General features: G+C 41.1%; 1 protein-coding gene across 3 annotated transcripts in view; it reads left to right on the top strand.

Annotated features, from left to right (window-relative positions):
• SAMD13 (sterile alpha motif domain containing 13) overlaps positions 1–17,404 on the top strand; it is a 48,490-nt gene extending 31,086 nt beyond the window's left edge. The window contains exons 1-3 of one of the 3 annotated variants that reach the window (XM_074266388.1): positions 9,531–9,991; positions 10,076–10,669; positions 17,209–17,404. In XM_074266388.1, coding sequence (XP_074122489.1) covers positions 9,989–9,991; positions 10,076–10,651 — 579 coding nt within the window. In that variant the 5' untranslated portion in view covers positions 9,531–9,988 and the 3' untranslated portion in view covers positions 10,652–10,669; positions 17,209–17,404. Of the gene's footprint in view, positions 1–2,834; positions 2,947–9,189; positions 10,670–17,208 lie in introns of those variants that run through there. The other 2 variants (XM_074266389.1, XM_074266387.1) reach the window with 2 other exon arrangements.
• The last annotated feature ends 211 nt before the right edge of the window (positions 17,405–17,615 follow it).

The raw sequence follows: 17,615 nt of genomic DNA, 5'->3' as shown, positions 1-17,615 counted from the left end.
GTTTCCTTATCTGGGGATAATAATGAAGATGATAATAGTAGATACTATCATCATCTCTTTCAGAGATGTGAGACTCAAAGGAGATGATTTTTGGAAAGAGTTTTAGAAATTCTAAGTATGTGATTTGGCAACAAGGTGGCCTTTTTTTGACCTTGGAGAAAATAGTTTGAATAGAGTGGTCTGTAAGAGAGCCAGCTTGCAAGGAATAGATGAGTTCAAGTGGGTGGTAAGGAATGAGAAAGAACTTACAGAACTTTCTTTTTAGAAATTTGGCATTAAAAGGTAAGAGAGAGGAGGGACAATAGCTTGAGGGTTTAGAAAGCTTGAGAAAAAATATTTTTTTAAATAGAGGAGCTAAGCAGAAGGGAAGGAGAGAGTAGAGAAGAAATTAAAGATGTAAGAGAGAAAGTGGATTAATGATGGAGAAAGATCTAGGAGGAGAGGGGACTGAATTAATCAACAAACTTTTAAGAGTCTACTATGTGCCAGTCCTGTGATAGGTACTGGGGATTCAGAGACAAAAAATATGAAATCTCTGCCCTTGGGGAGATTACATTCTTTCAAGGTAAACAATGCACAGAACTCAGGTTGAGTCTTAATTAAGAACTCTTCCCCTCAAATAAAGGAATAGAAGATAAGAGGCTACAGAGAAATTTTTAGATGTGTAGGGGGAGGCAGCTTGCTGCTGTGGTGAAAACACTGGTTCCAGAGATTTAGTAGATTGTGAATTTTTACTCTCTAATCATAGCAGCTCTGTTCCCCACCAGGCACCAAAGAAGGGTGGATTAATTCTTTTTTTTTTATAATTTATTTTTTAAATTTTATAATTATAAAATTTTTGACAGTATATATGCATGAGTAATTTTTTATAACATTATCCCTTGTATTCATTTTTCCAAATTTTCCCCTCCCTCCTTCTACTTCCTCCCCTAGATGACAGGAAATCCCATACATTTTACATGTGTTATAGTATAACCTAGATACAATATATGTGTGTAAATCCCATTTTCTTGTTGCACGTTAAGTATTAGATTCCGAAGGTATAAGTAACCTGGGTAGATAGACCATAGTGCTAACAATTTACATTCACTTCCCAGTGTTTCTTCTCTGGGTGTAGTTGTTTCTGTCCATCATTGATCAACTGGAAGTGAGTTGGATCTTCTTTATGTTGAAGATTTCCACTTCCATCAGAATACATCTTCATACATTATTGTTGTTGAAGTGTACAGTGATCTTCTGGTTCTATTCATTTCACTCAGCATCAGTTGATATAAGTCTCTCCAAGCCTCTCTGTATTCCTCCTTCTGGTCATTTCTTACAGAACAATAATATTCCATAACCTTCATATACCATAATTTACCCGACCATTCTCCAATTGATGGACATCCATTCATCTTCCATATTCTAACCACTATATAAAGGGCTGCCACAAACATTTTGGCACATACAGGTCCCTTTCCCCTCCTCAGTATTTCTTTGGGATATAATCCCAATAACAGCAATGCTGGGTCAAAGGGTATGCGCAGTTTGACAACTTTTTGGGCATCGTTCCAAATTGCTCTCCAGAATGGTTGGATTCTTTCACAATTCCACCAACAATGTATCAGTGTCCCAGTTTTCCCACATCCCCTCCAACATTCATCATTATTTGTTCCTGTCATCTTAGCCAATCTGACAGGTGTGTAGTGGTATCTCAGAGTTGTCTTAATTTGCATTTCTTTGATCAGTAGTGATTTGGAACACTCTTTCATATGAGTGGATATAGTTTCAATTTCATCATCTGAAAATTGTCTTTCATATCCTTTGACCATTTATCAATTGGAGAATGGTTTGATTTCTTATAAATTAGGGTCATTTCTCTATATATTTTGGAAATGAGATCTTTCTCCGAACCTTTAACTGTAAAAATATTTTCCCAATTTGTTACTTCACTTCTAATCTTGTTTGCATTAGTTTTGTTTGTACAGAAGCTTTTTAGTTTGATGTAATCAAAATCTTCTATTTTGTGATCGACAATGATCTCTAATTCTCCTCTGGTCATAAATTCCTTCCTCCTCCACAGGTCTGAGAGGTAGACTATCCCCTGTTCCTCTAATCTATTTATGAATCTCATTCTTTATGCCTAAATCATGGACCCATTTTGATCTTATCTTGGCATATGGTGTTAAGTGTGGATCCATATTTAATTTCTGCCATGGATTAATTCTCCTGGAATGGAGAAGGGATTTCATTTTCTCTCTATAGGTGGGACTGGAAGTCCCTCCTAGCTCTCATATCTAGATACTGGAGGCCCTGGTCATAGTTTAGTGGGCCAAAGATCCTGGATGGGGAGAACACTGGATAGGCCCCTGGCATCTTGATAGATGATTACATGGGATTTGTAGGAAAAGTGTGCATCTTTTCACCTCTGATACAATAATGGAGAGACACTCCTGGATGGCTGGGGTGAGGGGAAGGGTGCAGTGCTGCTGATCTTGACCCTATCTCTACAGTTTCAGATGAGTTTCATTCCAAAACAACAGAGGAAGACCAGCAGAAATAACATTTAAGGATAAGAAAATAGACCTAAATTAAGATAGTCTTAAATTACTTAACTAGGTATTGGAGGGTGGGAGGGCAGAGAAAGAAAGGTAGCTAGTTAACCAAGAAGATACCCCAAAATAAACAGCTCCCATAGAGAAAAGGACGTACTAAAAATGGCCATGTGGGTTTTCAGCGATGAGGGAGGCTTTACAGAACTCAGGGAGTTGCCAATCGGGGCCCAAGTGGTGCTTTGGACATGTCCTGTGCCCAGCTGTGCTGACCACCTATCTTTCTGAATTTGCATTTTGCAGTGCCATAGAAAATGGGATATCACTGGACCCTGTGGACTGGGCTGTAATAGATGTTGTCAATTATTTCCGTACAGTCGGATTTGCAGAACAAGCCATTGCTTTTCAAGAACAGGTAAAATTCACTTGAGAAAATAGCAGTTGAATTTTTGGACTCAACCACTGTGGGACCTTGTTTGGCTTGATTAGGAATATTTGTAACACGATTTTTGAATGTTTTTCTTTTGCAGTGGGGGAGGAGCACGCATGAGAAAATAGATACTTGTTGGTTGAAAATTAGGTTAAAATTTGTATGAAGAATTACTGACTGACACTCTGTGCTAGGGCAGAAACTACTCCCCATTTGACAAAGTGGGAAAGTGGATAAAAGGAAGGGCAAGTAAACAATTATTCTTTGCTGTGTCCTCTGCACTTTTCCTGGGGACTGGAAATCAAGGATGAAGATGATAGGAAAAAATATCAAGTGAGAGATCTATTAGACTTACTTGGCGTCTATTTTTGCTTTTTCTATGCATCTCTGGCACTTTGCATATGCCTGCCACACTAATCACTTTTTAAAACAATTCATTTATCTTTAATACATATTTCTTTATGAATCCTGCTGAAAGAGAAAAATTAGAACAAAAAGGAAAAACCATGGGAGAGAAAAACAAAAAAACATTAAAAAGAAAATGAACATAGCATGTGTTGATTTATATTTAGTCTCAATTCTTTCTTTGGTTGCAGATGACATTTTCTGTCCAAGGTCTATTGGGATTGCTTTGGATCACTGAACTTCTGAGAAGAACCAACTCTATCATAGTTGATCCTCATGCATTCTATGTGTTATTGTGTACAATGTAGTCCTGGTTCTGCTAGTTTCACTCAGCATCAGTTCATATCAATCTTTCCAGACCTAAAATCACCTAGTTTATCATTTCTTACAGAACAGTACTATTCCATTACCTTCATATACCACAACTTGTTCGGCCATCCCCAACTGATGGGCATCTACCCATTTTCCCATTCTTTTCCACCACAAATGAGCTGCTACAAACATTTTTCCACCTGGAGAGGTCCTTTTCCCTCTTTTATTATTTCTTTAGGTTACAGACCCAGTTGTGTCACTATTGGATCAAAGGGTATGCACAGGTTTATTGTCTTTTGGGCGCAGTTCCAGATTGCTCTCCAGAATAGTTGGATCGGCTCATAACTCCACCAATAACACATTAATGTCCCAGTTTTCCCACGTCCCCTCCAACATTTATCATTATCTTTTCTTTTCTTCTTAGCCAATATGAAAGCATATTAGTCACTTAAGATAGAAAAGCCCCGAGACATAAGACAAATGTTTGTGCATTCTGAGAACCAGCTCCTTCCTATTATTGATAACCACTTTTTAAAAACAAAAAAGTTCCCTGGAAGTTGGAAGTTTTAGTCTTTGTGTTCATATCTCCAGCAACATCTTTCCTAGAAAATAGAAGACTCTTAATAAAGACTTGTGGGTTGACTTGTTGATTGGGAAGTGATCATAACCTCAACCCAGATGTGTTTAAAAGAGTAAATTAAGAACAAATCCAACCTTTCCCGCCTGGATGGTTTGTTGGCAGTTAAGTAGCACAGCACAGAGAGTGCTGGGTCCGGAGGCAAGGGGCTCTGCCTTGGCTGTGTGTGTGATGGGAACAAGTCGCTTCATCTCTGGGGGGACTGTGTCCTCATCTCTGAAATTAGGATCCTACAGCACATACCTCCTGATAGCTGTTGGACCTCACACATAGACCACATCCCTGCGGGGGCTGTAGGAGCCCCCAGAGCAACCACAACCTTAGAGAATACAGGGTCACAGATGCCTGACAGGGAAGCGGAGGGTGGGGATTTTGGTGAAGGGTCTCCCCACATTTAATAAAAGAAAATGAATCCTTCTGGGCATTCATCCTCCTCTCCCAGACTTCATTCCTCATTGAGCTTTTGGTTATCTTCAGCTATTGGTTGTTTGGCTCCATTTCAAAGAATCACATGTGTAAGTGGGGTAGGGATTCTTATTTGGTCTAAGAGCAAGGACTCCCATTTCCACTGTCAGTGCAAAGATTATCATCCCCCAATTTTACAGATGAGGAAACTGAGACTCCAGGTAAGATTCCAAAGGACTCCATTTGGTACCCCATTCCATTACCCACAGAGAATTGCATATTCAGAGCTGAAAGAAATCTTATGTACTTATCTGGTCCAATGACCCTTTTTTCACTTCAAAGGTGAACTTCAGTCTCATGACTTGAAGTGACTTGTCCAGTGTCACAATGTGAATAAAATTCAGAACTGCTCAGAGTTTGCTTGCTGGCTGTCATGGCTTCCTTCAAACCTGATCCTTGTCTTTTTGTCTTTGTTTTAATTGGTAACTCCAAAAAATCTGCTTTAGAAAGACACCTGGAAAGGTGTCTGATGGGCAGGAATATGTTTGTCTCATCTTTGTTTTTAGAGGTATGGTGTCCATTTGCATTAACAGAATTGAATAATTCCCTTCTAAAATAGAAATTTTAATGATATTTTAAAAGATTAGCCAAAATGAGTTGGCAAAAATGTCTACAGGCTTGGAGTTCCAGTTGTCCAGAAGCCACTTTGCTTTCTGAATTGAGATGGCCACAGCCCAGATTGAAAGACGAGAGTAAACAATTTTTTCGACACATCCAGCCCTTCAAGAATCCCATCAAGCACTTCAGAAGTGAAAACAGCTCAGCTCAGAGATGTCTTTTGAAAAGAGACCTTGCCAAGGCTGACCTCACTTGTTTGGCATGGGGAAATTGGGAGATGAATTGGAAGTGTTCTTTGCTAAAACTTTTTCATTCAGAAATGTTGCAAGGGAGAAAGATAACTTCTTGTTGCTGGGTTGATCCAGCTAACCTTGGAAGTTGAGAAATAGAATACCAGGGACTGGAGTTGGATGAGTGTAGTCCAACAGCTAGATGGATCCCTATTCTCATCCAAAAAAAAAAAAAAGCAGGGGAGGGACGGGCTGAGTCTGCCTTAAGGAATCCTCCAGTCACACTCAGAACCTTCTTATAATTTCTAAATTCTCATCATCTGATTAAGAAACAACAGGCTAGTGTCATTGGGGCTGACTGACATTTGTTATCTCCCTCGAGGGGACAAGACAAACAAACTACCATGAACTTGAATTTTGGGCAATCTGATTGTCCCCTCAACTTAAGATGGGACCTTCTATTTTCAGTTAATAGGGGGGTTCCAGGGCATTTCCAATGGCCCTCCCATTAGAGTTCCGATGCCAAGAGACTCCTCATCTCAGGGGCATAGCCGGCTGAGGCACCCCTGCCCCCCAAAGCAGATCTCTTGGTCTTCCCTTGAGCTCTGTCTTGCCACTTTGTTAGAAGGGGGGCCTTGATGATATAGGACCTAGAACTGACTCAGGCCACCGGGGACTCTTGATTCTGGGCAGGAGTTCACCGCCTTGTTCATCTGACCATTGTCCCTGACTGGACAGGTCCACCATTGTTGACTTTCAAAGCCTGTCTTTCTTCCTCTTCTGGGCCGATAGCCTGTTATTGTCCAAGGTGTTGCGGTGGAAACCAGATTTCGTTGTTGCCTTTTCCCTCTGAGGACATCAGGCCATTAAGTATGGTTCACTTGGAGGCCAGGGGCAATCCTGGACTGTGGGGACTGGTATCCAGACCTCCAGTTAGTTCCCTATTCTCTATACAGCTGAGTCCATCAGAGGTACAGTTTCTGCAGCAGGGAATTCCTGGGAAATGATTTCAGAGCCTTCTGCAAACAAGACCCCTTGAGGGGAAAATGTGGTTTCCCTCTGACCACTGACATGTCATTAATGCATTCCCGTGGAGTTGTTTTCCACAGATGGTTCTGTGCTGATTGATCAACATGTGTTACCCACAGAATTCAGCATTGGGAAGGGCCTTGGAGTATTTTCCTTCCCGCAACATCCCCAACAGGTCACCTAGCCACTGCTCAAAGACCTCCACAGGGGGGGACCCAGCCAGCCTCAGGCAGTCCATTCCACTGTGGCTTCCATCCACCGTCCCTACTTCGGCCCTCTGTGGTTAAGCAGAATAAAGCTTAGCCATCCTCCTCACATATCAACAAGAATGTAATGTTTTAAAATTTGTAAAGGACTCTCCACCTGTTCTCTCATTTGATCCTTCCCCTGGCCCAGGGCTGGGCTGGGGATTGGACAGATAAATTCTACTGGTATTGTTGTCCCCATTTCAGAAATGAGAAAACTGAGGCGCCAAGAAATGATCACGTAATTGTGAAATATTGGGCTTGGAATCAGAAAAATCTGGATTTCCAATTTGGTCTCAGACATTTACCAGCGGTGTGACCCTGAACAAGTCACTAAACTGCTGCCAGCCTCAGTTTTCTCATCTGTAAAACGGGTACCCACCTGCCAAGGTTGTTGTGAGGAATAGATGAAATGACTATCTTCAAGTGCCCAGCCCATGGCAAGTGCTGTAGACGTGCTGGCTCTTATTACAATTATCACCATCACATGGCCCTGAATCTAGCATGCTCAGGGGGTCTGTGATACTGTGCATTCGCCCCCACCCCACTCCCCATTCTCTTCTCCAGGCAAATGTCCCAGCTTCCTTTCAGTTGATCTTTGTAGTGGTCAACAAGGATGTGTCCCTGCTGTGCCAGGTTCTGGGTGTGACACCTGGACCTCACCTTGAGGAAAAATGGAGTCCATTTATTTCAAGGACTTTCCCCTTTATATAATGTCACAAAAACAACACTGTGCACGTGGGACCACATAAACAACTTGATATTGTACGTAGTTTGCCACCTGGTATCACTCTGCTTCAATCTCCACACAGGTTGTCACCACCCCCTGACTTCTCAGGAAAGCCGAGAGCCCTTAGAGGAGACGGGGAACTGAACCAGATATTGTCAGTAGGTTCCCTTCAGCCCAGAGTTCCCCCACTGACTGTGACCCTCTACAATCCATAAGATAAGCTGGAGAAAGAAATGGCAAACCACTCCTGTATCTCTGCCTAGAAAACCCCAAATAGGGTCACGAAGGGTCAGATATAGCTCAAAACCATTCTTCCTTGCTGGCACAAAAGCTAAAAAGAGTGACTTGTTCACTGTTCGCTTTTCCTTTTTCTGCTACCCTTCTTCTTACTACCTTACCTTCATGCCCCCAGCCCTTTGGCCTATGTTATAGTCAAAGTCACTAAGAGAACTAGATCTTACTCATTAGGTGCAGCAAATCTGGCGTGGTGGTACCCAGTTCTAACTCTTCAGAGGTAGCTGCATTTAAAAAAAATAGTATTTTGAATTGGAAAGAAGAATGGGGTTAGTGTGCATTCTTGTATAGAAGAAAAGTATTTTAGTAAGATCCATTTGTAAGGTTTCCTGGCTTTTTCTAATTTATTTGAGATTTGTCACATTTGGTCAATGAGATATCTATAATGTAATTTGCAAACCTCAAAGCAAAATATAAATGCTAGCTACTATGGTCACAATGATTAATAATTTGTTGTTTTCACGTTTGCTGTTCTGCTTAGAAAAATACAGATGGCTACATTTGTGATTCACTGACCTTCTGGATTCAAGGCACATTTTTTAAAATAACTTTTCTGGATTCAGTTAGACATTAAGCCTGATAACCCTTATGCATAATTTTCCAGCTGTTTTAATTGATGATGGATAAGTACATATGATATTTGGGAGTCCAAAGGTGATTTTTAAAGGTCACCATTTTGGAAAAACAAAACAAAAAGGAAGCCAGTTCATCCAAGAGTGATCCATCAAATGTTCATTACCCATCTATCATTTGGGAGACATTAGTAGGCGTAGAAAGATAAGTATAAGAGTTGGGGCCGAGGAGCACAATGTAGCTCAGCTCAGGCCATCGCCTTCCCATTAGCCAGTTCCCCTCTATAAGTAGCCTGTGTTTTATAAGGATGTGCTGATAGAATGTGAGCTTTAGCTCAGTTTTTGCCTTTTGCCTTTACTCTAGCCCTCACAAAGAGGTAAGGCCTACAAGCCCAATAAATGCCCTATAAAGTCTCTTCCAGTTTTACGTCTGTGAGCCTCTGGTTCCTGTCCTGTGATAACCACCCAAGGTTTTAAGTGAAACAAGGATGGCCCTTGCTCTCCCCTCCCCATGGAGCTGTGACCACTGGCTTTTGGTAACATGTAGGTCTCTGAGCCTCTGGTTCCTGTCCTGCTCCTGAAAACCACCCATATTCCAAGGTTCCAAGGTTCTAAGTGAAACAAAGATGGCCCTTGCCCTCCCCTCCCCATGGAGCTGTGACCACTGGCTGTTGGCAACATGTAAGTCTGTGAGCCTCTGGTTCCTGTCCTGCTCCGGAAAACTACCCATATCTGAAGGTTCCAAGGTTCCAAGTGAAACCGAGATAGCCCTTGCCCTTCCCTGGCAGGAAGGAGCTGTGACCACTGGCTGTTAGTAACATGTAGGTCTGTGAGCCTCTGTCCTGCTCCTGAAAACTACCCATATCCCAAGGTTCCAAGGTTCTAAGTGAAACATGGATAGCCCTTGCCCCACCTTCCCCATGGAGCTATGGCCGCTGGCTGTTGGTCACCTAACTGCCCCTCTTCTCCCAACTGCTAGCAACGTGTGTTAGGTAACACAGGCAGGTGTCTGCATTAGGTCACTGAAAGTCCGGCCCTCACAATGAGCTGACCTGGCTTGGGGCCTAGGGCTGGGGCAGCACCTGCTATTCCTGACGATTGCGTCATCGAGTGCAGCAGTCACTTTCTTTCTGAACCAAAGAGAATAGAACGCTGGACAGGCCCTGCCTCGGTCTCAGGCCCTCGGAAGCCTCGGGCCTTCTCTCTGTGCCATGAGCCCACCAGCTCCACCAATCGGATCTCAAGGCAGAGCTCAGGGCCGGGAGGTGTTGGCTGAGAATTCTGAGCTCACAATCCTCCCTCCATTCCTGGCCATGAGGTGCTGAGGGCAGGGGCCTGGGCATTCTAAAGTTCTACAAAGTGGGGTTTCTCCCCCCAGAAGATTTCTGCCCAGGACACGATGTGGTAGGAAGGGGAGGGGGGAGGGTCTCGTGGTTGGTTAGACTAGCAAGCTGCCCACCATCCTTCACAGGGGTGTGGGGACTCCTCAGGCAACTGGCTGTTCAGTCGAGCAGATGACTTCATGTTGTTCCTGAGTCCGGCGACAAAGCATGGTGAATTACTATAAAGTTCTAGGGGTGCCTCGGGATGCCTCGTCGGCCGACATTAAGAAGGCTTACCACCAGCTGGCTTTGCAGGTTCATCCCGACAAGAACCCCGAGAACCGGGAAGCCGCAGAGAAGAAATTCAAGCAGGTGGCCGAGGCCTACGAGGTCTTGTCCGACGCCAGGAAACGTGACGACTATGACAGCGCCCGAGGGAGCTTTATCAGGAGGGAGGAGAATGGCGATACCAGCAGAGAGTCGGGTCGCTTCGAGGAAGATCTGATGTTCCAGAGGCCACACAGTGTCTTTCAGGACATTTTTGAGGAGGATTATTCAGGGGAAAATTTTTCAGGGGATTTCTTATCGCCCAACCGAGTGAGCAGTGCCGGGGGTCGGCGCCGAGCCCGGGCCAGGGGAAGGTATCACACCTCCCTCTTTGACGTGGCCCCCATCCTGGGCACGGGGTTCTCCACTTTTGTCACCCTGAACTCAGGCAGAAATGCGGGCTCCGCTTGGTCTTTCATCCCGTTTGTGAATAATAGCATGGGGAACTTCAGACTCGTCACCACCTGCAGTCAGATAGTAAATGGCAGGAGAATCGTTACAAAGAAAATTTTTGAAAACGGGAGAGAGAGGATCGAAGTAGAAGAAGAGAGGATGATCCATTAGACTCCCCGGCTACACCTGGTAAGGCCCGAGACCACCTGTTGCAGGCCCATGGCAAACTGGTCCATGGAAGGCCTAGTAGGGGCCTCCTAGGCCTCTGTAAAAATAATAAAAATGAAAAAAATTAAGTAACACACTTATTAGAGCCTTAAGCATTTGTTAAATGTGATTAATATATATTATGCTGCATAGTGTTGCTTTTTATTAAGCAATTTTCATTTTCTGCAAGAACCACACCATTGGGAGGACAAAGTTACCAAATGTATCATCATTTAAATACTGTTTCAGAACTGCTTTAGCAATGGAGGCAGCAACTCACAGTGGAAAGGCTACGGAGGGCCTAGGTTCAAATCGCAGCTATTCTGCTTACTCTCCAGTAGCTCTAAACAAGTCATTCGATGCCATTAGCCCTCAGTTTCTTGATCTTTAAAATGAAAAATTTGACCTTCACAGTCTTGGAGGTTCCTTTTCTCGATCTTATTCTATGGTTCTATGATTGATAGGTATCATGAAAATAACCAGTTACTTGTTTCTCAGGTCCCTGCTAACTTGTTAATTCATACATAAGATATGTATGATATGATATATATGTGAGTATGTATGATAACAGATACAGATAGATAAATATAGATATCTATATATCTTTAATATATCATATTTATTTATTACATATATTTTATATATTATATAATATGTATCTATATATAGAATATATAATATTTATTATTATATATAATATGTATCTATATGTATAATATGTAATATATCATATATATTATATATAATATGTATCTATATCTATAATCTAATATTTATATATTGTATTTTATATCTAATATGTATCTATATCTATAATATATAACATAGCACATATATTATATATAATATGTATCTATATCTATATCACATATATTATATATAATATGTATCTATATCTATAAATATAGATATCTATATAAATACATATATATGTGTATGAATATAAAAACCAGGTCTAAAGCTCCCATATTCTTTACAATTTGGTTCATAGGAGGGAGCTTGGGAAGGAGCTTCATTTTACAGGTGATGAGATTACCTGACTACTGTCAAGGTCTCACAGATGGGCAGCTGGAGATTCAAAGCCAGGCCTTCTGCCTCTAAATCTAGGATATTCTCTGCCTCTCCATGTTGTTTCTCTAAAAGAAACACTTAGTAGGACTCTAATATGATGTTTTCCCATTTTTAAAAATTGACATTTTTATAGGGAATACTTGACTCTGTCTTCGATTTTTTGCATTTGCGGTATGGGTACTTTGCATGTGAACCAACATGGTATTCAATGGGAAGAACACTGGCTTAGGTGGTAGAAAAGCTTTATCCCAGGCCTGAATCCACCAGTTATTATTAGATTGTGCGTTTGGCTAAGGACCCCAATCTCTTCGTCTGCACAGTGAGAGCTTTCCTGCCCATGTCCCAGTGCTCTCAGGAAGATCAAATGAGATTGATACACAAGACAGAATTCTGGAGACTGGTAAGTTATACAACAGGAGCTGCTGCCATCATTGTCGAGAAGCCATTTGGTGGGCTTGAGATGAGGTTGAGCATGGGACCTGTAGTCAGGAAGCACTGAGTTTGTATCCCCCCTCTGGTCACTTGATAAGTCTGTCACAGCATTGAAATTACTTAACTCCTCAATTTCAGGTTCCTCCTCTGTAAAATGGGGTAATAATATGCATAATACCTTTCTCAAATGAAGTAATATATGTAAAGAGATTTGTAACTGTGTATTGATCTGTAATGGTAGTACTGCTATTACCACCATGTTGACCAATAGAGAGGAATATAAATAGCAGGAAAGAATAATTAGGAAGTTCTTTTCAATGTTTTGTTTTTTCTTTGCTAAAATATAATTATTTTTGTATCCATATAATATATATATATATAATATGTATATTATATATGTGTTGTATGCCTGTAAATATATTTGTGCACATATATGTGTTTACATATCTGTGTAAAAGGCCTCTCACCTTTCTGGATGTCATTGGCTATAATGGTCAATGATAACTTGTAAACTTCATGCTGCCTTTTTCTTTGTGGGAGCCCCCATTTGGTCAATATTTTCTTGAGATCTGCAGTATCAAGCCTTCCTTAAGTCAGCAAGATTTACCTTCAAATTAAAAATAAAAATGGGACCCTATTGCGTGAAGCTTTTAGTTTTCTCTGCCACATGCTTTAAGCAACACATAAGTACATGGAATTATAGAATATTAGGGCAGGACTTTAAGCCTCCCCTCATCTCACTCCTTCATTTTTCAGAGGAGAAAAGGCAAGAGGGAAGAAATAAGATCTTCTTACTCAATATTCCCCTTTACAGGATCCCACTCCATCATGTAGGCACATGATGATAATGAGAGTGTTAGTCATTATTTTAAGGCTTGAAAAGGACTAGGTTCATAGTGATTTCATCTGACCCTCCCCTTAGACTATTCTTGTTCCCAATTTACAGATTAGAATGCTGAGGCTCAGAGGGATTAAATTATTTGATCCAAAGTGGAATTTAAGCTAATGTTGTTTCTGTAACCCTACAATGCCTTCTAGTATCAGATGCATCTCTGGTTTGGACTCAGTTATACCAGGTCCTGCTTTGTAAACTGTCCACTTTGAGAGGGAATGGCTTCCCCCACCTGCAACCTTACAACCCATGTGGTCTTACCACAGAAATTTAAAGTTTGTATTGTGACCTCAGGTGGTTTGCTTAACCTTAAATTTAAAGTTTGTATTTTAACCTCAGGAGGTTTGCAGAGCCCTGAATTTAAAGTTTGTATTTTAACCTCAAGAGGTTTGCAGAGCCTTGACTGTGAAAAATGCCCAGGTTACTTCTGGAGAGGTCAGCAGTGTTGCAGTGGACTGTGTCCTGGGGAGGGAGAGGGCAGAGGGCATAAGTGTCAAGGCAGACCTGCTGACTTCTCTCTCTCTCCTCCAAATCCAAGTTGTCAGTCAGAAGTTTCATCTTGTTCCCTGAGCCCATACATTTATTTGTTTGTTTTTAATTGTGAATTCCATCTGGCCCTTTCTTTTTACTAATCCTGGTTCAAGGTGAACAGCAATATGTCTGCTGAGCTCAGAGAAAACAAAATCGGAGCATGAAACATGATTTTCCATTTTGTCTGAAGTGGAAGCCAGATTCCAGTGCCTTTCAGAGACATTCTCTGCTTTTGACAGAAGTGCTGACTTGTGGAAGAAGTTAAAGCCAATGGAGGTGAAAAGACTTCCCTTTCTGGGCCCTGGTGGAGGTCTCCTGATTTTGCAGAGCAGGGAAGAGGCAGATTCATCCGTCTTAATCTTGTACAGAATGCCTAGCGTCCCCCTCAGCAAGTGACTAAAAGCAAAGCTAGTGAGCCTGGAGGTCAATCTGTTTGTTTAAAATCTCCCAGACAAGAGCAAGTGGATGGCAGCACTACAAAAAATGATTATATGTCACCCGTCCCCAGAAAGCAAATCTTGAGGAGTTCGTGGTTGTTCACAAAGCCTTCAGACCTGCATCTACCTCCTGAGTGACAGAAACACATTGGGAGCCCATAAGAGTATTTATCCATTCTGTGTGATCTTTAAACCCCAAGGTTAGTAGTCCAAGGAGAAGAGGAGAAAAGAGTCAACTGACTGGTGGAGAACATTGCTACTTAAAAGTCTCTGTTCTTTGTCCTTTTAATTGGCCCTTTTGATGATATTGAATGATGGATGGTCGAGTCACATAATTTTGTTCAGTAGTGAAGTCCAGCAAAGGCGTGAGGCTGAACTCATGGGGATTTTGCTTTGGTTTTATTGCCAAGAACATGGAACTTGGACATTTAGAGCATTATAGGCCGTAGCCAAGTCAATGATGATGTCATCTTCAATTCCTTGGTTCTCTTCCCAAGAGGGATTCGAATCACTTCGTTAGGATCTGATCATATTTATTCATGCAACAGTTCCCTCAAGTAGATGAGAAGTTTAGGAAATGGATCCCTTGTCTGTGTCATCTCAGGGGAAAGAATTGTCTTTCAGAGCGGTCTGCTATCCTCCAGCCTCATGTCCAGCTGTAGGTCACTTCCCCGTAGGCGTTGATCTCCGTGTCTTAAATGAGCCCACTCGTGGTGTGGAGGGACACGGGAAGCAATTTGCTTTATTTGTGAAAATGTTTCTAGAGATGAAAAGAGGAAAATGCGCTCTGGGACCATTGGGCATTTTGCCCTTACTTATTAGTTAGGAATTCCAATTCAGGTCTCTTAACTGCTCTCTATTCATACAGTGTTGTTGATAAGAGATAAAAGAGTGGGTGATATTAGACCCAATGCCATTATTCTCAGAATCTGCCTTTGTGTGTTTGTGGGAGGGGAGAGGTAAGAGAGACGACTGAGACAGAGACAGAGACAAAAAGATACAGATGGAGATAGAAAGAAGGCCGCTTTTAATTTCCTTTAAATAGAAGCCCATTGAGGGCCAGGAATGTTTTCCTTTTTGAATCCTCTCCCCCCTCCCAAAGACTTGTGATTTTCTGTTTTATTAATGTAGGAAATCTTCCAGTTTGAAATTTTTCTCAGCTGATACAAACTCACCTGTAATTTATAGAATGCTGCTTGGGAAGCTAAGAAATTCAACGATTTGCCCATAGTGACATGGCTAATTATCCATGAAAGACAAGACCCAAATCCATATCTTTTCCCCTCCAGAGCTACCACTCAGACCACTGGCCACATTGCATCACGGATTATACATATATCCTTCTGCATCCAGGAAGCTGCTTGGATGAGTTGGTTTGCAACCTTGAGATTGCATTCAATTAGACAATAAGAACAATTTAATGAGAGATTAGTAGTATTAGTAGTATTTGCCCATCCCTTGTAATCTCTGGAGTATAATTGTTAGTGTCCTTTTCTTCAAATGAAGAAACTGAAAATTGTATTTTATTTTGGTTCTGACTGTAATTTTAAATAAATGAGGATTTGCTTCTTAGTTTAGAAGCTTTTTTCATTGATTAAATGGGTACCTCTACTGTAATTTCAAATTTCCTTAGAGTTCATGACTGAGGGCATTGGGAGAAGAGACAGAACCTGTCCATGGTTAAACAAGCATTATATGCTGTCTCTCACAGACAAAGCCTTATGAATTGACTCTTTGTACAAAATATAAGAGGCAGCATGTTGTAGTAAATAAAAGATGAGATATGGAATCAGAAAGATCAGGATTCAGGTCCTGCCTTTGACCTACTGGACCAAATCATTTGTTATTTGGGAATTCTAGACAATGCTTTAAAACTTGAATAAGAGTACTGACTGCTCTTTTAGGGGTGAGAATTAGTGGGAATCTGCACTTTTGGATCCAAACTAAAGAAAAGACGTCTAATATCCCATGTTAGGCCAGCAGAGAGGTACAAAAACAAAAATAAAACCAATATTTCCCTCACCTTCAAGGAGATTATGTTCCTCAGTTTTATGCTCCTAGAATTTTAGGGGCTAGCTGTTGTAACTCACAGGCGAATTGGATTCTTCCTTAGAGCTCCTCTAAAAAATGGTTATCTAACTTTTACTTATGTAATTCATCACAGAGTGGAAGTAACAGTATGCTTGAGGGACAGTTAAATTGTTGGTTGTGGAGAATTGATTCCTCCCTCCCCCTTTATAACTTTCTTTGTGGGCATCTCAGAAAACCACAGAGAAGGAATATGGCAGCGCGAATTTAAGCTGGTGGAGTGATCTTCCCAACAGCCTCCTCTTTGAAAACCGTTCTGGATTCAGTGGCAAAGGACTCAGGTTCAAGTCATCCAGTTCAGGTTCAACTGGTCCCCAGTTGTTTGACCTTTGGACAAATCACTCCACTTGTCTGACTATCAGGCCCATCTGAAAAAGGGTTTAGAGTAGATGGTGTCAAAGATCCTACCAGCTTTAAATCCTATTATCTCTGATCTCAGTTGATTGGTTGGATACTCCAACACATACTTTAACTCTTCATGTCTACTGTGAAGTTGGAATACTTTAAAAAAAAAAAAAAAAGGGAGAAATTGAGACCCAGTTAAGATCAAGGTAGCTTTTTCAAGATTATTAGTGAAGTCAGATACGAATGTGACTTCCAGGGCCTGTCCCTTATTGGACCTATTATCAACCAGCATATAGTTTGTATATCTAAGTGCCCGATCTTATGAATCTTTTTTATGTTTCCTTCAAATCATTTGAAGAAACCAGTAATTTAGTTTTCTTTGTCAAGTTTCAATCTAGAGAGCTACGATTTTCCCATCTTAAGGTCATGAGCTATAGACCTTACCATCAGTTACTAAGATGTAATATTTGTGATTTTGATAGTTGTGACTAGATGTGGGTCATGTTTAATCAAATCTTGCCCGGGTTTTTTTTTAAAGGGGAAGATGACATTTGGAAACATTTTTCTTGAACTTTTCCCATGTGAAATAAAATGATTTGGGATTTTGGTTTGCTACTAATTCTCAGTGTTTTATCTCGTCTTTTGAAATTTAAGGGAAAAATTTCTCTGACTCTCTAGAGCTTCTAGAGATAAAAATTAGTTTTATTTTATGTTTTCTGTTTTAGGAAATTGATGGAAAATCCCTGCTGCTGATGACAAGGAATGATGTGTTGACAGGACTTTCATTAAAATTGGGTCCTGCTCTGAAAATCTACGAATATCATGTAAAACCTCTGCAAACACGGCATTTAAAGAACAACTCCTCATAATACAGTAAAATGGGGGCCTTGAACCTCAAATAATAAATGATTAAGTAATTTAGTTTCATGTGATGAAACTTTGTAAACATAGAATACATATATATGTATATGTTGAGAATTTAAACCAAAAGACAACTTTATCCTATTGGATAGTTTAGGCAATTCACTGTCCCCGATTAGCTATCGGGAGCTAAGAGCGCTATGGGGATGCATGGTTTTCCTTTGGGGGAGGTTATCAATAGAATCATGGAGGGAATTAGGCTCCAGTGCTT

This window comes from Sminthopsis crassicaudata, chromosome 4 (assembly GCF_048593235.1).
Source record: "Sminthopsis crassicaudata isolate SCR6 chromosome 4, ASM4859323v1, whole genome shotgun sequence".
In the NCBI taxonomy this organism is placed as follows: Eukaryota; Metazoa; Chordata; class Mammalia; order Dasyuromorphia; family Dasyuridae; genus Sminthopsis; species Sminthopsis crassicaudata.
Note: the sequence above shows the minus strand (reverse complement) of the source record. Positions and strands in the feature narration are given on the sequence as shown.